The sequence below is a fragment of the Stigmatopora nigra genome, unplaced genomic scaffold (genome assembly GCF_051989575.1).
Source record: "Stigmatopora nigra isolate UIUO_SnigA unplaced genomic scaffold, RoL_Snig_1.1 HiC_scaffold_27, whole genome shotgun sequence".
Lineage (NCBI taxonomy): Eukaryota > Metazoa > Chordata > Actinopteri > Syngnathiformes > Syngnathidae > Stigmatopora > Stigmatopora nigra.
Window position 1 is genome coordinate 1,833,303 of NW_027551606.1, and position 22,481 is coordinate 1,855,783.

Genomic DNA, 22,481 nt, shown 5'->3' on the forward strand with positions numbered 1-22,481 from the left:
AACTCGAGGGATCAGGCAGACAAACGGGAGTGTATGTGCACAGATGTAAGGATTTAATTGTAACTACCCAGTGTACAAAATAACACTTAACAAACTAAGCAAACTTTAGGATATAAAAACAACTATACAGTTCGTGGAAGGAATATGCATTCAGACATAACCCCCAAACAAGCCAATACTCTCATAAGGACTGACAAAGACACGGCATTGCAAACACCTGGGTCACACAAGAAAAGGAAAGTAGGCCCAACCACCAAACCTCGAGTGTGAAGCGGAGCGTGAACCAGAGAGGAAAAGAGCGGCAAAGCTGGTGCACAAACCTGAAGGCTTCCATAAAACATAACAGAAAAGCCATACAAACTTAGGACTGGTAAAATTCACAAAGAAACAAACTTAACGGGAATAACAAATATGCCACCGATTAGCAGATGCCATGACCATGCAAGCAATAATCCCACAACCAGACATACCAGAACACATTTTAAATTCACACACAAGAGCTGATTCTAAATAACACACAGCTGGACACACAAGGGGATGGGGAGCCCAGAGGGACACTAGTGGTGAAAAGCATATGACAAACACACGGACAGCACACAGAAGGAAAACACACACACATCCACCCAATCCTAAAGAAAAAAAAAGGCTGGTCTTCCTCAGGCGTAAATGGCCAAGAGTTTTTGATGGGGAGACAGCTCACGGGAGCTCCACTCTGCCTTGCCTGCCAAGTAGAATGGGTGGGAAAGAGAAATTCTCATTCGGACTCAGAGTCAGATTCAAGGAGATTAACGAGCTCCGGGCCATCCTCATTTCCGCCCGTGTCCATTCAAAAATGAAATGTTTGCCTTTAGATGGAGGTGGAAGCAGGGATGAGTGTACCGTGGAGGATTAAGGAGGATAAATCACTCCCGCTGACTGACTGTGAAAAGCCCAGTGAGGGATCCCACATCGTAGCCAATGGGAGCCTGCTGGGTCCATTATTGATGGGATTATTCCGTAATGATTCGTCCTCGGATGCGGGGTGTAGTGGGACCCTGAGAGCAAAAAAGAAGCGGCAAAACGGAGTGCTGGTGCAAACAGCTAATGACAAAAACACAACTGAAAAGCCATACAAATTTAGGACTGGTAGAATTAACAAAGAAACAAATTTAACGGGACTACCAAATGCACACACCGACAAGCAGACGACATGACCACACAAGCAATAATCCCACAACCAGATATGACAGAACACACGGTTTACATTCACACACGGGCTGATTACAAAATTCCTAGCATACAACAGTAACATGGTCAGTACACAGAGGACAAACACACATTCACCCACAACCCCAACACATTACTTTTTGGACTTCCTTGCCTGACGGCTGTATTACCACATCTGTGTTGGGTTTCAGCCATGTGGTTTTAAATGGTTTTATCGTGTTGGCAAGAAAGTTTAGGGGAATAATGTCCTACATTCATGTACATAGTCATACACATACACTTTTTTCCAAGATGGCGCCGTCACGCGGCAGCCAGTAGCAGTAGCTCTGTCCACTCTGTCCACTATTATTTGTTTTTTGTGTTTTACAGCCCTTCCATCTTTTTTAATTACATTTTAATATTTCTTAATACATTCCTTTTTACTTTGTACTTTATACTTTTTACTTGAATGTTTTTACAACTTTCTTTGTTCTGTCAGCCTGGCTTCTTTCTGCTACTTCTTTTTTGGAACCATTCAGCCATGCCTACGCTGTCATACACATGGGACTAGCTATTACAATACGCAGCAGAAGGAGTAACACGTCAATACCGCTGGAAATTCGGAGCTGGACAATAGTGCCGGGAGAAGAAGCAACGCTTCAGACCAACCATTCCATTAGATTAGATGGAAGAGCTGTCGGCACTTACCAGGCTGGAAACGGAGTCGAGGGGTGCTAGTCTGCTACTGTTGACTTCAGCTCCAGACTACTAAGGAACTGTGCGGATAAGCTTGGAAGAGTGACTGCATATTCTCTACCTCGGTCACAGTCTGCAGACGTTACCCATCTTGTGGAAGACTTCCTGTGTGTGGTTCCAGTTTTATCCAACTTTGCAACGTCTTTTACTTGAGTTTGTATCCATTTTTGCTACCACAACCAAGATGGCGCCGTTCAAGTGGCAGCCGATCACGGTAGCTCCGTCCACTCTTGCTCGTTTTGTGTTTTTGCTGCTTTTCTGTCTTAATGATTTGATTTGGTGATTCTTAAGGATCCCATTTACTTTGCTTTGCTTTGTACTTTGTGCTTTTGCTTTGTTGTTCTCCGGGCCTTCGACTGTACTATCTAAAATATAACTATGCCTTTCCTGTATCTGCCTTCTTGCTACTGTCACAATGAAATTTCCCGAATATGGGATGAATAACGTTATCCGATTCAATCCAATCGAGCAGGCGTGACTCCCCTGGTGTTGCTTTCTCAGTCCCCCCCTGACTGGTACTACGAATGCTTCGTAGTGTTCTTATGGAACCTTTCGGCTTTTCAGTACTGCTGCATTACTAGCCCTCGAGACAACTATTTTGTACCTAGGGGGAAGCTCTGCAGGGTACCGATCTTGTCGTATGGCACTTTTTTCTCTCCTGTTTGGAGTTCCCTGCATGGCTATGTGTGGTGCATGGGTTAGGGTTAGGGTTAGGGTTAGGGTTAGGGTTAGGGTTAGGGTTAGGCTTTCCCAAACCTGGGGGAAGTATATGCTGGTGTGACTGTACCCTTAAGCTCACCAGGAGGCTCGGCTGTTGGAGGGCATACCGGTACCACCTGGTGTGGGCTCCTTGTGTAAGTCAGTTTGTAGGCTGTTTATCTTCATAGTCACCGTGACTGTCCTGCAGATGCCTTGATGTGGCGTGCACTGTTAAGTGTTTTTGGGCAATTTTCCTTGGGGGGTGCTACAGCTCTCTGAATCTGGTTTTGCTGATCACCTCTTGGCCTATGTGCATGCCCTGTGCTTCCTGCCACTCAGTTAGATCCAGCTTGCACGTCAGAGGGTCCTTATAGGGAGGTCAGCAGTGCTGCTTGCAGGTCAGTTGGTTTTGGCACCTTGATCAGTATTGCTCTTTTTGTAGGGTCAGGGACAGCCTCAAGTTGTGGTGCATTGGGTCTGTGTATTTTTGTATATCATGTTGCATGTTTTCACAGCTATGCGCTCCCTTCCACAAGCCATCTGGGGTGTGCTACATGTTTTGATGTTTGCCTCTATGTCATCTCGAGAGAATCTCATCCGTGGTTAGTGGTCAATTGCTCGTTGAGGGCCTTCAGCTTTAATTGCCTCCGGTGGTCAATAGGTTTGAAATAGAACGCAAGTTATAGATGTAACTATGGAACTTAGATGTCACCAGCAAAGTTCTCGGGGTCAACCAGGGGTCAAAATTGACTTCGTAGTAGACTTATGTTAGTATTAATACCCGCACTGTGAAAGTGCAAACGGCTCATTCAGCGCTTACATTCGGCATTCTTAGAACCATAGTTGCATAGGTAACTTCTGTCTTCTGCCAATGCCCTCATAACCTACTTGTACTCTGACTTCTTAGCTATGTTATTTATAGCATAGAGAAAATAGAGCATTGGTGTTCAAAACGCTTCTCAGTGGCCCCCAGAGCATGCAGGTTTTCATTCTAATGGATGAAGGGATACATTTTAACCAATCTGATGTCTTAAAACCTAACTTGCCTCAGAAGAAACCTAATTTGGAATCATTTGGAATAAAAGCTTGGCTACAGTGCAGCTTTGGCCAAAAATGAATGCGGCCCTACGCTGCCTCTTGTGAAAGCGTTGATGATATATCAATACTACCACATGTAGGCAGTCTCAAAATTAAATGTTTTAACTCAATTATTTATTAATTGTAACCGCAAAAGAATGTTGTTAACCATGTTCTCCATTTTGATCATTGATTGGTTGTTCTTTACATTTCTCTTCTGTTTTTATTGTGTTTGGTGGCGTTTGTGTGTGGCTATAGTTAAAAAAATATATATTTTTAAACCTGTAGAACATTTTCAGGGTTAACTTGCTAAAGCAATGTCTGTTCCAGGACAACAATCGAGCTGAGTATGAGTTGCTTGTCATGCAAAAGGCAATGAGACGAGTGAATTCAGACTCTAAGGTAAAATAAATATGTTCAAATGTTTTATTCTACTGATAACAAATTAAATAATATACTATACTCAACAATGCCAAAAGCCTTATCCTCCTGATGGTCTTAAAACTGAGGTGGAGTATTCAATTATACTTGAGAATCTGAAGGGATAAGCCAAAAGTCCACCACCAATTCAATTGAGGTTACAGTTGTGTCAAACTCTAGCCCATGGGCCAAATTTGGGCCATAGTTTAACTATGTTTGGGCTCCGAGGCAAATTAATAATAACTTTTATTACAAGGCGGCAGCGTTATGATGCCACATTCACCGCTTAAACTCCGAATCGCATGATATGCTACTGTTGTTTTGGCGCATCAAACAATGCGACGCAGGCATACACACCCCCTCCTCTGTGCCAGGAGCATCTATCCACGGTCATGGATTTATTAAGAAGGTATCGATTTGTTTTCGTGTACACTTCTTCGGCAAAAACGCCCAGTGGACTCGTATCCCCCTGTCATTGTGTTACTCTTCCAAGAAATGGCGAAAAAAAGGCAGGGATCTTATTCTTTTGTCTGAGACGGAATATCTGTTTAAATATGGAAAAGACAGACCATTTTGTCTTGTTTGTGGGGCGAACGTGTCAATAACCAAGGAGAACAATATTAGATGACACTAAGAAAACAAAACACTGGGACAAATTTAAGGACATGGACATGACTCACGGGACTTGGAAGATAAAGGAAATGAAAATAACTCTGGTTTCATACCAGAAAATGTTCACAAAGGCCACAGCACAAAGTGAGGCTGCTGTCAAGGCAAGTTATATTGTGGCAGAAAAAAACATGGCCCGATAAGCCCCAGGGAGAGTTTGTAAAAAAAAAAATGCATGATGAAGTTTTGTGACCAAGTTCCCCAAAGAAGAAGCAAGCCTTTGGAAAAGTAAGCTAGAGCAGAAACACAATATTTGAGCGCCCATGCAAGCTTGCCACCAATCTACATGTCCAGTTCATGGAGGAGGGAAATGTTTTTTTTTTCCCTTGCTCTGGGTGAGAGCACTGACGCCTCTGAAACTGCAAAGCTCTCAGTCTTCGTCCGTGGCGTGGACTCAAATCTTTGTGTTACAGCGGAGTTTGGGATTAAATTCCATTCTTGGCATAACCAAGAAGAGGTTTCTGTCAGTGTCAGTGAGATAAATCTGCCGCAAGATAAACAGTGGGATTAACCACTGATGGTGTGCCAGCGATGAGTGGTAAAAAGACAAAACAAACAAACTGGTGGGCAGGATTACTGGAAAGATGCTTAAAGAGAACTGTTGGGCTGAACTGTTTGTTTATCGATGCATTTTCCATCAGGAATCCTTGTGGTGTAAAGCGCTAAAGATAGAGGATGTTGTGAGGAAAGTAACACAAGTTGCTAACTTTATTAGAGACAAATGTCTCAATCATCGCCAGTTTAAGTGTTTTCTGGAAGCGTGGTTCAGAACACATAGAGGTGCCATATCACACAGAGCTGAGATAGTTAAGCCGTGGATAAGTGCTATACAATTTTTTTGAACTGCGTGAAGAGATAGGTCAATTTCTGGAAAGCAAATGGAAGGGCATAGCAGAGCTCCGGGAGCAAAAGTTTCTGTGTGAAGTCGCATTTCTCTGTGACATCTCAACTCACCTTGATGCCCTGAAGCTACAGCTGCAGGCACAGGGAAGTGCATCATTGATATGTATTCGTCAGTGAGAACTTTTAAAACTATGATGGAGGAGAAAGTGGTGATGCAGTGACAGGCCAGGGGTTAACTTCTTCTGCTAAAGCATTAAGATCCAGCAACAACTGTAGACTTTGACCAGCTGCTGGATATGATGAGCCACATTCTTAGCTTTTCGACCTCGGCTAAATCCAACTCGGCCTTTGCGTTCTGTCTCAACGGGGAGCTGAACACAAAGCTGGAGTCAAAAGCATGGGCCTGAGCAAGGGGCAGTTTAAGGATCATGTGTATTGAGCTGGGGAAGACCTCAGGTTGGGTCAAGGAAGCAACACAAAATCACTTGTTTCCAAAAAGTGGACAGAGCAGTAAAATCCAGAAAGCAAAAGGGCATCGTGGCTCAGTTGCGTGACACACTGGCAACAAACATTAACATAGAGGGATAGATACACTATATCAGGGGTGGCCAACCAGTCAGAGACCAAGAGCCATTTTTTACTGTGTTACCGCAAAGAGCCACATTTTTTACTGTGTTACCGCAAAGAGCCACATCACACACATACCTTTGCTCAGCCAGGTTTATTGTAAATGTCACACACCAGCATAGTAATGACATAAATTGACTCCTACAGTACTAACAGCACAGGCCAGTCATTATCAACAATGAACATTGTGTGCACTGTCTCACACAGACAAACTCTCAGTTCAACCAAGTCCACAAACAAAAATATAATAATTTACAATAGCGTTTTTCTTTTACTATGCATGTTACTTAGTGGGACTTCTGTCATAAAATCAGAGCCTATTTTTGCGTAACATTCGCTCCTTGTGAGCTGTCATTTATTATGAACGGCTTTTAACTAGCGCGCCCACCACGTGGGTGTACACCTCGCTCTCCTATTGGCTGCTCCCGGCTGAGCACTCTCGCCATTGGTCTGCCTCGCAGGGGGTGTGGCTTTTTCAGCCGACGCTCGATCTTTGGGATACTTTTTGTGTGCGCGACGCCGTTCATTTTTGCTTCTGGTTCACGGGAGCTCTCCCACTCTGTTAAAAATGTTTACTCAAATGACCTTGCTCCTACTGGGAAACTTTGAGGTATTTTCATCCCAAGCACATGCGCATTGGACGAAAATACCGTATTGAACTCAAGCGAAGCGCACACGCAAATAAAAATAAAACACAAATACAAACTTTGATATGGACGTAAGAGCCGCATGAAACCGGGCAAAGAGCGGCATGCGGCTCGGGAGCCGCGGGTTGGCCACCCCTGCACTATATAGATGAGGGCTAGGCAAATCACACATGTGTAGACATTTAGATGATTAAAAGACAAGCAGGCAGGAACCCACCAAAATTAAACATAAATAAATGACTTCAGTAATAGCAGGTCATTTTGCATTCTGCCCGACGTCCCACTAAACACATTAATGGTGGACAAGTGGTGATGTAATCCGTGTTTCTCTCAGCAATAAGAGAAATAAGCTCCAAATAGTTTCCTTTCTATTTGGATCCAGCCTTTTCATTGTGTTCCTGACATGAAACTTCCTGCTTGCCCAGAAAAATTACACATTCTATCAGTCTTTTCAAGATTTTTCTTCAGCTTTTCGTTGTGGAGCCCCATTTCCCTGAGCACTTTCTCGCTGGGCTGTAGCTTCACTCGACACTCTAGCTACGGGGTTGTCCGACAATTCTTAATGATGGACATCTTTTCTTGAAAAGTCCATCTTGAAAATGGCTTTTACAGTAAATCTGCAACCAAATCAATTTCTCCTTTTCAACTTCATATTGAGACCGATGTATCTAATATGTTTCTTAAAGCAAGCAGGTCAGTGTGAATTTTTGTATTTAAAAAAAATCCAAAGTGTACAAAACCATGTGCAGTGTATAACATATTTGGTGTCTGGAATCATTATTCATAGTGCTTTTATGTGATTGTATTTACTGAATGTATTTTATTTTTTCAGAATGAGAAAATGAAACTGACATGTACTGACAGATTACCATTTTACTTGAATGCCGCTGCTATGATGGCTTTCATGGTGAGTAGTTGTCTCCTTAAATTTCATCCTTTAAATCCCACCACATTTTTTATTGTAGTCGTAGTATTTAGATACTATCAGTGTCGGGCCCGAGTCTCGTACCCTCTCGCGGTGGGTTGCGAGAGCATCGCCGCACGACGATGCCTGCGAAACAAGACAACACAGTACCGAAAGGTTCTGCCTTCAGCCACAATGCCTTTTGGCGAACCGGAGGAATCTTGCCCACTCCCTTCAGTTGCTCCCTCTCTGGGCAGGGAATGTCGAGGCTAACCCAGGACCTCCCTGCTTCAGCTGCAACCGCCAAATATCCACCCGACACCTGGTATGCAAGGAATGTCGACGGGCGGCGCACTTTACAAAGACCTGCCGCGGCCTCACCAGGGTGGCGGCCAGAACTGCAGCCGAGACAGATGGATTCTACTGCCGAGATGGCGTAGACTAGACGATACCAATGACTGCCACAGATGTCACAAGCAAATCCACATAAACCACCAGGCAGCCACCTGCAGAGACTGCGGAAGACGCTATCACTATAACTGCACTGCCATACGCCGGAAAGACAGAGTGGCCGCAGCTGGACACACATCAACGTGGTCCTGTTGTACGGTGGCGGTAACAATAAACACCGCAGCAACAGTACTGATCCGCCTGTCGATCTCCGCTCCATTCTATCTTTACTCGTGAAAAAGACCCCAAGATACTTAAACTCCACCTGGGGAAGGACCTGGTCCGACTGAGGACTATGGTCTCAGATTTTGAGGTGCTGATTCTCATCCCGACCGCTTCACAGTCGGTTGCGAATAATTCTAGCAACAGTTGGAGATCATGACTTGATGAAACAAACATAACCACATCATTTTCAAACAGCAGGGATAACCCTAACCCTAACCCTGTCCATAAAAGCGATGAACAAGCTCGGTGACGTAGGGCAGCCCTGTAAGGGCCAACCCCCACTGGAAACGGATCCGACTTACTGCCGGCTACACTGACCAGACTCTGATTCTGGTCATAAAGGAACCAGACCCCACGTAACAGGGTCTCCGGAACCACATACTCCCGGAGTACAGGGCCGCCCGGGGATATGGTCGAGCACCTTCTCCAAGTCCACAAAGCACATGAAGACTGGTTTGGTGAATTCCCATGACCCCTTGTATCTCAAATCAAATTTGCCCATGGAAAAAAACTAAATACAAATTAATTTATTCCCACTGTCTGAAAAAACACTAAAACAGAAAATGACAATTGAAAATATCTATTTATTTGTTTTAATTCTCCACCAACTAACAAACTAACTAAATGTGACATTATTCAGTAAAAACAGCGATAGCGCAGAGTCCGCAGAGGAGGGAGAGAGAAAAGGATGAGAGAGAGAGAGAAAGGACAGTCGAGAGGCTTGACAGCAACGCGCTTGTAACATAACATAAACTTTAATTTTGATTAAAAGAACTTAGATTAAGCACACAGACTTAAAAATAAGTTTTAATCTTACATGACAATACATTTAAACCTTTTTGTCCAATAACCAAGGCAAAGATATTAATGTATTCCACTACAAGTCGGAACTTCTTGTTTCTCCATGCCTCAGAACCGAGTGTATCCCAGTTTTTTTTTTTTTTTTTTTTTACAAATTATCAAACCAGCCACGAGTCGCTCTGAAGGGTGGTGTCTTATTCAGATGCTTGGTTTGCTTTCAAGTCCATGGAGATTCCCCTGGCTTTTTCGCAGATCGACTCGGTCATGCTATCTCCAGTATAAAAGGCAACTCGTCTGGTCCAGTGCTTGTAGATATTTTCACGCAAGGGGCGAGAAAGACAGAGTGACGGCAGCGACGGGAACCATCTTGTATCTCAAATTTGTCTTGTATTTTCAAGGGAAAAATTTAGTTGAAATTTTCCTCGTATGTCAAATTTCTTGTATGTTGGGACACTCATATGTCAAGGAATTACTGTACATGCTTTTTTTACTCATGTGAAATAAATGTTCTCTCTTAAAAAATTCAAATTGACAAACCTTTCTTTCTTTGAAAATCATTTATTATAGCTAGGAGCATTGTGAAAATGAAACTAAAACCAATGGCAAAATATGGGTAAAGTATAGCATTTAAGCTGTCCAAAATTTGTCAGATGAACAGTGAGCTGTGAACTCAAAATTATTTTTGGCTTTTGTCCGAAGATATCAAACTGTTTTTTTCCTCTTTCTCTCTATTATAGATCACAGTGACATTCGTCATTGTATTTGGGGTTGTCCTCTACCGGATTAGTATCAAGACAGCTTTAGAAATCAACACCTCTGCTGGAGCAGGGTATAATGTTCGAGCTACCGTCAAAACCACTGCTGCCATAATCAACCTCATTGTTATCATCATCTTGGATGAAATCTATGGCGTTATCGCACGCTGGCTCACAATACTTGGTAAAAAAAAAAAAATATATATATATATATATATATATATATATATATATATATATATATATATATATATATATATATATATATATATATATATATATATATATATATATATATATATATATATATATATATATATATATATATATATATATATATATATATATATATATATATATATATATATATATATATATATATATATATATAAAGGAGAGAGAATAAGACACATTCACTTCATGGTACAAAGTTGTCTTTAATTTTTTTTTTACACTTTTTTTACACTTACTCTTTTGCAGAGGTTCCAAAAACTGACAAAAGCTTTGAAGAGCGGCTTATCATCAAGACATTCATTTTAAAATTTGTCAACGCTTTCACTCCTATTGTCTATTTGGCATTTTTTAGGGGGAGGTAAGACACCAAGCAGTACATACACACACACACACACACGTATATATATATATATATATATATATATATATATATATATATATATATATATATATATATATATATATATATATATATATATATATATATATATATATATATATATATATATATATATATATATATATATATATATATATATATATATATATATATATATATATATATATATATATATATATATATATATATATATATATATATATATATATATATATATATATATATATATATATATATATATATATATATATATATATATATATATATATATATATATATATATATATATATATATATATATATATATATATATATATATATATATATATATATAGAAACATAATTTGAAATGGTTTCTTTTCATAGGCTTGTTGGGCGGCCAGGAAACTATTTCTATGTCGTAGGATCATATAGAATGGAAGAGGTAACTTTGCTTTTATTTACCTTGAAATATGACCTTAATGCGTTCTGGTACCGAGCTCTTATGTCAATTTACGCGTATCTCAAATGAATTTTTCCTTTAGATATGAACAAATTACTAAATATTTTGTTCGCAGCCAAACCACCGAAAAAAACAAGACATTACAATGGGAAAACATCTTTTTATTGGTTCTAATTCACCACCTACTCACAGAGTATTAAATACCTATCAAGTGGACAGAACAGGAGTAAGGACATGCTCGTAACATAACAAACTTTCAATCTAAAATTAAATTAACTTAATTTACTAGACACACACTTGAAAAAAAGTTTTAATCTCACGTTACACTAAATCAGGGGTGGCCAACCAGTCAGAGACCAAGAGCCACATTTTTTACTGTGTTACCGCAAAGAGCCACATTTTTTACTGTGTTACCGCAAAGAGCCACATCACACACATACCTTTGCTCAGCCAGATTTATTGTAAATGTCACACACCAGCATAGTAATGACATAAATTGACTCCTACAGTACTAACAACACAGGCCAGTCATTATCAACAATGAACATTGTGTGCACTGTCTCACACAGACAAACTCTCAGTTCAACCAAGTCCACAAACAAAAATATAATAATTTACAATAGCGTTTTTCTTTTACTATGCATGTTACTTAGTGGGACTTCTGTCATAAAATCAGAGCCTATTTTTGCGTAACATTCGCTCCTTGTGAGCTGTCATTTATTATGAATGGCTTTTAACTAGCACGCCCACCACGTGGGTGTACACCTCGCTCTCCTATTGGCTGCCCCCGGCTGAGCACTCTCGCCATTGGTCTGCCTCGCAGGGGGTGTGGCTTTTTCAGCCGACGCTCGATCTTTGGGATACTTTTTGTGTGCGCGACGCCGTTCATTGTCGCTTCTGGTTCACGGGAGCTCTCCCACTCTGTTAAAAACGTTTACGCAAATGACCTTGCTCCTACTGGGAATCTTTGAGGTATTTTCATCCCAAGCACATGCGCATTGGACGAAAATACCGTATTGAACCCACGCAAATAAAAATAAAACACAAATACAAACTTTGATATGGACGTAAGAGCCGCATGAAACCGGGCAAAGAGCCGCATGCGGCTCGGGAGCCGCGGGTTGGCCACCCCTGCACTAAATTTAAACCTTGTGCAATAACCGAGGCAAATATGTTAATGTAGTCCACTGTGGCTTCTAAGGCGGAACGTCTTGCTTCTCAATGCCTCATAACCGAGTGTTAATTTCGTCCAGTTATTATTGTTTTAAATTATCAAACGAGCACAGACTCGCTTGGAAGGTTTTTGCTGGTGTTTTTTTCAGATGCTTGCATTGCTTTCAAGTTTATGTAGATTCCCCTGGCTTTTTCGCATATTATGGCCTCGGTCACGCTATCTCCCGCTAACTAATTATCTTTTCTTCATATTAAAAGAAGGCTCTCCATCTAGTTATGAATTTCACTGCGCGGCTTGGAATTTAAAGGCGGCTCGGTGACGCGAGTTGTTAGCGCATCGGCCTCACAGCTCTGGGGTCCTGGGTTCGAATCCCAGTCATGTCCTCCTGTGTGGAATTTGCATGTTGCCTGCGTGGGTTTCCCCCGGGTAATCTGGTTTCCTCCTACATTCCAAATACATGCACGGTAGGCTGATTGGACACTCTAAATATACCCTAAGTATGGGTGTGAGTGTAATGAATGTCTGTCTCCTTGTGCCCTGTGATTGGCTGGCAACCAATTCAGGCTACCCTCCGCCTCTGGCCCGATGATGGGATTGGCTCCAGTGCCTCTAATGACCCTAATGAGGATAAAGTGGTTCAGAAAATCAGATGAAATGATCTTGGACATTATAGTTAGTTTTTTGGAAGTCTTGATATCCTTCTGCTTAAGGATGGTACATATTGTCGAAGTAATCCTCTGGTATTGACGAGCCAGCTCAGTCACACGTGCAGCACTCTCATGTTTTTCATTATTTCTTTCTTAATATGTCATCATTTAAATGTGATACGCTTTTCCTTCTCACTACTCTTCATTGCACCAGCAACCTGTACGCCCAGTGCTTGTCCTGGCTGGACGTTTGGTCGCCGGACGTTTGGTCGCCGGACGTTTGGTCGGCGGACGTTTCGTCGCCGGACGTTTGGTCGGCGGACGTTCGGTTGCCAGACATTCGGTCGCCGGACGTTTGGTCGCCGGACGTTTGGTCGCCGGACGTTTGGTCGCCGGACGTTTGGTCGCCGGACGTTTGGTCTCCGGACGTTTGGTCCCCGTTGGTCCCCGGTCTTTAGTTCGCCAGTCAAATGGTGACAGAGAGTAAGTATTATTGAAAACAGCTCTCAACAAGAGTTTAATATCTAAATATCCACTGTTGATTCATAAGAGAAATAGGTTAATATCTAAGTACTATTTAATATCTAAGTACTGTTGAAACAGCTCTCAAAATTATATTCGCAAGAGATTAATATCTAAATATCTACTGTTAATTCATGACAGGGGATAATATCTAAATACTGTTTAATATCTAAGCACTTTTGAAACCTGGTCTCAAAATTATATTCACAAGAGTTTAATATCTAAATATCTACAGTTGATTCATGACAGAGACAGGTTAATATCTAAATATCTATTATGGCAATGTTGAAATACTTTAGAATGGTCAAACTCCAATTAGAACAAAAAGACTGGGAAATGACAATACAACAGGCTGCATGCGGTATTATGCCCGACAAACCAAAAAGCTATACGCAGCAGTCAATGAACGTTTGAAAAAGCTCACAGAGGACTATGCAAACCCGGATAAATTCCCGGACAAATTACATTACCCGCAAGCCATTGCATGCCATTTGTAAGTCTTATTGTTTTCAGTACCAGCAAAGCCATTGCTTACCATTTGTCAGCTTTATTATTTTTGATAAAAACTCCTATCTGTGAAGTCTCTTTGTACATAATTTGTAAGTTTGTATTTGATTTTTTTGTACATAATTTGTAAGTTTGTATTTGAATTTTTTGTACATAATTTGAAAGTTTGTATTCGTATTTTTTTTTACAAAATTTGGAAATTTTACGACTTCAATAAAAACACCATCTGTAAATTTGCTTTGTCTTCTTTTTAAAAAGTACATTTTACTTATTGCCTTTGTCAGGTTTAGAACCATGTACATTCAATAATTCGGATCAGAGGTAGCACACGCAGAGTCGGCTTGATGAGATTTTCAAAGACATCAGCTGAGGGAGGGGTCGGGAGGAGCCAGCGCTTGGAGATGAGTCCATCTCCTTGCCTGACCAGTTCCAATCCCTGCCTCCCTCCAACAGTTGAGCTGGTTTTATTAACAAAGGGTCATGTGACCTAGGTACAAACTTAAGGCGGGAAGAAGTTGACAAAGAAGTGGGTGTCGTGATAAATGACACCCCCTTAACTAAAAGGTGTCATGATGGAAGTTTCCACTGGGTCATGCAAAATTCTATTCTAGTTACTACACTATATAAACCAAAAGACATAATAATAAGCATAAAATACATTCATACTTCACATTTCCCCCCTTTAGTAACTTTGAAAGAATTTTCATTAAACATCAATTTATATCCCTCCTGTCTAGGTATTAGAATACAAACATCATCAGCAGGTACTTATCAAAAAGTATGGAAAACAATAAAGTCATTTGTGAAGGCAAAGGTGAAAAACGTGATAGTTTTAAGGTTATATAGGAAAATTCCTCTGTGTCCCTCTTTATGAGCGAACACAGTTTTGAAGTCAAGACATGTACAATTACCCGGATGACTCAACATACCGTCGCACTTCAAAATGATGGAAGAATCTTCATTACGGCATGTCACGCGGTGATACTGTATGTCGCTGTAAACTACCAGCGTATTCTGGATAGTATTTCAAACCATAGCTTTCATGCAAGGGATTATACACATTGAGAAAATACAGAAGAGTAACATAATTGCAAGTAACGGTGTTAAAGATTTAACCAGGATCGCGAACCACGACCCGGATATTCACCACGACCAAAGTGATGCACCTATAGCTGAGTGATCCTGGGCCATGGCGTTGGCCAAGGCTTTCATTTCAGCTATTGCACGAATAATGTTACCTACGTCACCGGTTTCATCTGGGATGAAAGTACAACCGTGTTCTCCGATCATGGCGCACACACCTCCATCCTTGGCTGTTATCAAATCCAAGACCATATGGTCTTGGCGCTCCATTTCTCTAAGGGCTTTTAATTCATCTGCTATACCTTGTAGGGCTTTAAAAGTTTGGTTAATGAACACTCATGTAACAATTCAATGTCCAAGTTGGGAAGTTAGTGACAGAATGATTTTCTGGGGGGGTGGACCACAACTTATGGTCACCAGGAACATCACTGCCCCAGATTGAATCACGTGGTTTGAATTCCACTGACTTTGATCTTATATATCTTACTGTTATGTTCACTCCCCTTCAAAGGAATGCATCTTGGACCACCTGCATCACTGCAGATGTGCTAAATGTGACACCTAGATCCAGTGAATTCAGGATATCAGGATACCTGTGGAAATGGGTATACGGCTACACACATAACAACTTTCATTCACACCAGTTAGTTTTTGTCTGAAATACCATGAAATGATACCACATATTTTCTTCAAAGTGGTTATTTGGATTGCTCTTTTCATACCACTTCACTTTCCTCTGTGACAGCAGCACGGCATTGTCTCGTTTTTCGGCTCAAATCTCTGGGGGTGGGGCGTTCAGCCACACCCAGGCTGCCACTGATAGTACAGTCACAGTGATGGGGGTGGCAACTGATTTCATTTTGGCTTCTGCGTGAGGGTGTAAAAACTATGAGAGGTCAAGGTTATGTGAAAGGTGCTCGTGGCAGGTGAGTAGACGTCAGATGATTTTTTCACGGACAAGGGTTTTGGGACCGCCCGATTTCCAGTCTACTCAGAGTCACCGTTGTCTCGAACTACTTTGATTTGGGATTGGTCAATCCACGTCAACCTCTCAGCAATCTTTACTGCGGTGGGGGTGGTGAGTTAAACCACGAAGGGGCCTTCCCAACGTGGCGAGGACCAGGACTTTCTATTTATGACTCAAATCAGGCTCTGGTCACCAGACTTCTCCACCTCCTGCAGGATAGACAAAAAGATCACGGCAGCTTACATGTTCTTTGGACAAGTTTATCGGTTTCTTGGTCTTATTGTACCATTTGTCCGCTCTTCAAGTCCCACGCTCTTTTGGACGTTACACTTGTTGTTGTTATTGTTGTTAGGCCATCCAAGCGTCTAGGGGTTACCCTCAGTCACATTAGTTCATCCGGGGGCTAGCCGAAGGTGTGTAGCAGTCGAATTCGAAGGCGGCGGCCTCTCAGGAGACACCTCTTGAAGGTTCCAACTTTGTCTCCCCGTTGCACCTGCTTGGGCCCGAGGCTATCCCGCACACCCTCTGTAACAAATAAAACAGTTCCTACAAAAAAATTTAAAGTAGGTATTTAGACCTCTGGGACATGGAACACATGCTCTGCCATGTCCATCTCCCCCCCCCCCCCCCCCCCCCCCCCCTGTTGAGACATGGCTCCTTCCATGGCTCAATTTTGGAATAAATTCTTTGGTAGGCACGGTAGGCATTTAGCTGTGAATAGACTGACTGTTCTGCTTCTTCATGTATCTATGCATCTTTTCTTTCTATGGTGCAGTGTTTTTAAATCAACTAACACAGTTTTTAGATCGACTCAGTTTTTGTTGTTGTGTATGCTGTTTGGTGTTTTCTGCTGCTGCTTTCCCTGCTGTATTCTGTCGTTGTCTTCAGCGTGTGCTTAACATTTTCTTACCGCTATGTGGTTGGGCTTAAAATCCCAATTAACAAAAATCATAACAATCTTACTTAATTTCTAACTATATGCCTTATCAGTCAAAAGTAGATATACTAGCTGTTATTCTATTGTGATTGCTGCTTCCTTGTTAAGATCAATAACTATATTTGATTTTTCCATTCCTGCAATTACACAAATTAACTAACCATGCTAAAAATATGAAGAATACATAGAGCAAAACAGGCTGCCTTCTCCTCAGTAAAAACAGCTTTCTCGCTCTCTGCAACAGTTACATTCACATCAATTAATATCCAGAAACAAATGTAGACATTTATAATTCTGAAAAGAATTGAACCCACTAAACTGTAACCACTCCTTGTTTATTAGGGTAATATTTTCTAGCATAATTGTCTTTTAGAGCCATTAAAACTCATTACTTATGAATTGCATACTGATCAAGTCCCAATTCAATTAACAATGTGTATTGCGTTGCACATTTATCTCAGCTGTTTGAAAATTCTAAAATATCCCAAACTAGCAGTCTTTTTTATCAAATGTAACATTCCATTGTCTTTGGAGTTTGCCAATCATCTCCTTTAAAACTTTCTTAATCAACAATTTCCAATAGTCAGGTATAAAATTGAAATTTAGTAACATATCTATTCATTGTAGTCTCTTTTTCTCTCTAATTGTTTACTTTTAAAAATCTGTAAGAAGGTTTGTTCTCAATTGAAATGCTTTCACTTTTTATGGAGACAATAAAACCAATATAAAAGTTCCTTATGGTTAATCTTTCCAATCAATATTGGATGCTTTCCATTACGTCTGATCTCGTCAATAAGCTTATCTTACCTGTCTCCTCAAACGTTTCAACTGAGAGAACCTCCTTACAGTGCAAAGGTGTATCTGCATCCTCCGCTATTTTCATGTCTGCTGTTTGGTCAGCAAGAGTTGTACGGACGTTCTCATTTTGGGTTGCTCGTGCGTCTTCTCCATGTTTCCTGTTGAAAAACAGTCTTCTTCTGCTAACTCAAAATTAGTGCGTTTCTTTAAAGTTTTTCTTTTATACAGATAGCCAGATTAGAGTCATCCTTCAGCTCCAATCGTGTAGTGAATAATGGCGTTTGGTATGGTAACGAAATATGGAACATTTTGTCAATTCAGTCAATTAATCTGTTAACACAATTTGGATGCCATTATCCCTATACATCAATGGTACTTTGGAATTTCATATTGTCAGGTTCATTAATAATTACCTTCGTCCGTAATTATCAATAACTGCAGGAAGACATCTTATTCAATTATTGACATTTAATTAAATAGAAATGGATACAACAGATAAAAGCCTCCGGAGGGGAGCGTTACAGCAAGTGTCACCTTACAACTTCCGAACGTCTCCTTGAATAGACGTTTTCGTCCCATTCTTATGGTCACAAGTTACAGAGTTGTTGATCATTCCATCACGTATGAGTAAAAACAACATCTGGGACTACAATAACAATCAAAGTATTTTACTAATAACAAAAACAGGGACTAGACCTAACAACATTTAGATTAGAGTAATTATACAACCTCCTTGACCTAAGAATCATATAATATAATCATAATCATATAATCGTTACATACAGAAAAACCCGAAGTGTACGGTTACATAACGATAACAATATTCTTGTTATTGTCCGAATAGCCCTGTCCTCGTCACCAAGGGCCCACCAAATCTCAAGGACCCAGATTGGGTGGATTGTTTGTATAACCATCCTGGAACAGGCTGTCTAGGTTAAAGATGACTTGGCGTGACCTCAACACTTTTGAAAAACAGAAAGAGAATGATTTAACAAAGTAATGAATTAATACAGAGAAAAGAAAGAGATTGATTTAATAAAGAAATGAATTAATATAACTATTATAATAATAAAACAGAATAAACCCAACATTCCCCCGTTTTTATAATATGTATGTTATTAGTCATTTCTTAGTAATCACTCAATGGTAATGTCGGGTGACTGTGATTTTTCCCGCCTACTCCTTACTCCCATGGCTGGTCTGAAAGAGAAAGAACATAATTATATTCGTCCAATTGGTCCTCGGATTTACCGTACTCCTGGACCTCACTGCTTTCCCCAAACCGTCCCATAAGATATAACTCATGTACTTTAGAATTTGTAGGGGCAATTGCAGTAGTTATAAGTCGGCTTAGCAAGGAGCGCAAACAGGGGATACTACATCACCCACACAATGTTAGGATAGCGGTAATTGTGCCGATAGTCCAAATCTTTAGATTTTCCAAAGGTCTTATCCCACCAATCTGACAATGCGGACGTATCTACTCCAGAGTGCTCTTGCATATTGCGGTTCAGTGTTTGCAGGCCAGTAATGGCCCTGGTGAGAGATCCACTGGGTGACGCGTTGTTCGGTATGAAGGTGCAACATTGTTTTCCAAACATTGCACACACGCCCCCTGTTTCAAGGATCATATCCACCGCTATGCGATTCTGGAACGCCATCAGACTGGTAGCTGCCAGTTGTTCCTTCATGGCCACAAATCCCTGTTTAATATAATTTCCAAATTTTTGGACATTGTAATGTAAGTAATTTATTCTATCCACATTTTTGTTTGGGGTGATTAGAAGGAAGATAGACTCCCAACCTGCTGCGATCTGATTAGCCAGCTTATACTCATCTGGTACGCCCCAGGGGATGCCAATCGCATCAATGTATGTTGGATCTCCTTCCCTCCATGCCTCTCGACGATGTCGGGAGGGTCGACCCTTCACCTCCGAATTCTGAGCCGCCAATTGTATCTCCTCCACTGTGGATGGAAAAACAGACACCGGTAAGAGCAGTGAGACCAAAGTACCTAGTCCTGCCGCGTTTCGGCAGGAGTCGTATAATTTATCTACCACCCCGCCACCATAGGCCAGAACGTGGTATCAGGGGTGTAGTTTGTTTTAGAACGCCGGTACACCACGTCTCATTTATCGCCCCCAGCTTCAGACCATGCCCTGTAAGGTTTAAGCAGGTAAAATGATTAAACAGTGGAAAAATTGACTTCCTATTTACCGCGTAACAGGATAAACACTGCTTCAATATTTTTTCTTGCCAAGTAGGACACGTTTTTTCATTTGTAAAAACACTTTTCCCCAAATGAATGGTGATTGAGGGAGTTGTTAGATCCCATCGTATTTTCCCTTGTCTGGTAGTTTATCCTAATCCTTTGTAAGATGGTTTAGTCTCAATTGAAACCATAAGGAGACGTCAAACCCAATATAAAAGAGTTCCCTATAGTTTTATGGTATTGCTTGCTGAGCAATAATCTTTTCAATTAATATTGGTGTTTCCCGTATTTTATTAAGTCAGAAAGTTTATCTTACCCGTCCCCTCAATGTTTCAATTGAGACCACCCTTTTACCAAAGTAGCTCCACATAGTGCTTGCCTTCTTTACACTCCATTAACAGCGCCCAATTATCCCCCGTTTGGGAAATCCCTGTTTCAGAAATAAATTTTCACAGGTTAATATGTCAGTCCAAGCTTTCCAATCTTGACCAATTTCTGCAACAAGGCTTTTCCCAATCTTCAATTTTCTGCTGTTAATGTACCACACATATTTCCCACCATAGATTGCCCCTTTGTATGGCAACCGGGACGTCGCCGAGTCCAAATATATATTTTCATTTTGGAAATTTGATTTAGTAGGTAATGTTAATTAAATGTAAATGTGTATGTTTCTCGGTTTACCCTCCCGTAAGAAGGTGTATCCTCAATTGAAACGCCTCCGCCTTTTTCTCCAACTGGAGAAAACAACCCTACTGTGGAAAGGAATAGAATCACAATCATCATTAATCTCATTGCCCCAAAAGCAATAATTGTTTTCAATTATGACTTTTTGTCTTTGTTTAGGGAGTTTTCCTCTTGAAACGTTTCAATTTAGACAACCTTCTTACTGTGGGAAAGGTGCATCCGTGTCCCCTTTTAGTAACAAGGACCCTCCCACTTTGCGTTGCTCCGATGTTTCTTCTTTTATGCTGCTTATCAGCATCCAGTCTTCAAGAATCACCGTCGCTTCGTCCGTTTCCTGTTAAGAAGCAAAATCTCCCTCTGATAGTCTAAATTTGGTGTGTGCGTTTTTTTTCTCTGATAGATTCGCCTCATCATCCAATTGTCATTGTGTGGTGAATAATAACAATTTGTAAGGTCTACCAAACAGGACTTCATATAAGGTCCGCCAATTGTGGATGGTAGACAACTATTATATTAACAAAATGGGAGCCATTATCACTATAAATAGTTTCTGGAATTCCATATCGTGGAATGATATCCATATGATCTAATAAAAATAAAATAAAATCTATATGTATTTTTTGAAATGGATATGTGGGTATGCATATAGATTTAAACCCTAAGCCTTGTAGTGCCGTTGTAGCAAGGCCACCTCCCCCTTGTCGAGACATAGGTCTTCCCTTGACTCAAGCCCAAATTATTTTCTTTATTGATCTTTTATTGATAGATTATGTCTCGGTGGTCTGCCAATCAAAAAACACAAAAAGACAAACTATCATTCACGCTCACACTCATAAAAAGAAGAATTTAGTGTGTTCAACCAGTCTAGCATCCATAATTTCATTTTGTGGGAGTAAACTGGAGTACCCGGAGAAAATCCACAAGTTCTCGAGGACGCCATGAATACCCCACATTCCGGAAAGTCTGGATCCACCCCGCATTCATTAGCAGATCCTTTAATATACAGACCCCCACTCTAGCATTTTAACCGTTTGTAAAAAAATTACCTTCAAGTTTCACACAAAGTTATATCCTTTTTTAATGCTATCAGTTTAGCTGTTTGTTCCCCGAATTGAGGTGGCAATAGTTTCACATCTAAGGTTTTTATTTTCACAGCCGCCATGACCTAATGGCCCCCTATCATGTTTTTGGAAAATCCCAATTCCCTTTAATAGCATGCCAATCACCTTTTAATGCGGCCATCCAATTTTGTTTCCACTTTTTTTTTTTCCCCCAGGTGATAAAATAATCTCCCCCATTTGTAAAACAAATTCATCCACGCCTAATTTATACAACATGACGCCTATGGCCTTTATTACGTCGCCTTGACTCCAAATTCTATGAACCAAGATAACACGGCGAATTTGTAAGCGAATTTCCCCCATCCCATTTTGTTCATAGACAACCCATCTACCTAAAGCGTCACTTGTTTCAAAACATGAAAGGCCCCACTAGAATTCGTGCATCCAGCGCCAAATAGAGCCTATTTACACATTTGTCTCAAACTTGTTTTAGATATGGGGTCCCCAATTTCCCAAAATTTCCCAGAATTAATGTACTACCACATCCTGTCAAAAACCCAAAACGACTAACATAACCTGTTTCTAAGCCAGATTCTGGAATTTGGAGAATTTCTCCTTTCCCTCCCTTATCTAAGCTTGTTATTGTCACTCGTTATCACTGTAACATTCAGGCGTATTAACCCCATCGTTGCTAAAGTTCTCACCAATTTGCATGCCCTTAAAGCCGTAAAAGCAACGTTATTTGGTTGTATCAA

The 22,481-nt window shown here is 40.7% G+C and overlaps 1 protein-coding gene across 8 annotated transcripts in view; it reads left to right on the plus strand.

Annotated features, from left to right (window-relative positions):
* Positions 1-22,481, plus strand: part of ano1a (anoctamin 1, calcium activated chloride channel a) — a 104,844-nt gene that overhangs the window by 67,117 nt on the left and 15,246 nt on the right. For 7 of the 8 annotated variants that reach the window (XR_013325462.1, XM_077711638.1, XM_077711640.1 and 4 more), the window contains 5 exons: positions 4,048-4,119; positions 7,756-7,830; positions 10,041-10,242; positions 10,539-10,650; positions 11,059-11,116. Coding sequence is in view for 7 of the 8 variants with exons in the window: in XM_077711638.1 (XP_077567764.1) it covers positions 4,048-4,119; positions 7,756-7,830; positions 10,041-10,242; positions 10,539-10,650; positions 11,059-11,116 (519 nt within the window). In the remaining variant the exon portion in view is untranslated. The remainder of the gene's footprint in view (positions 1-4,047; positions 4,120-7,755; positions 7,831-10,040; positions 10,243-10,538; positions 10,651-11,058; positions 11,117-22,481) is intronic. The other variant, XM_077711643.1, reaches the window with a different exon arrangement.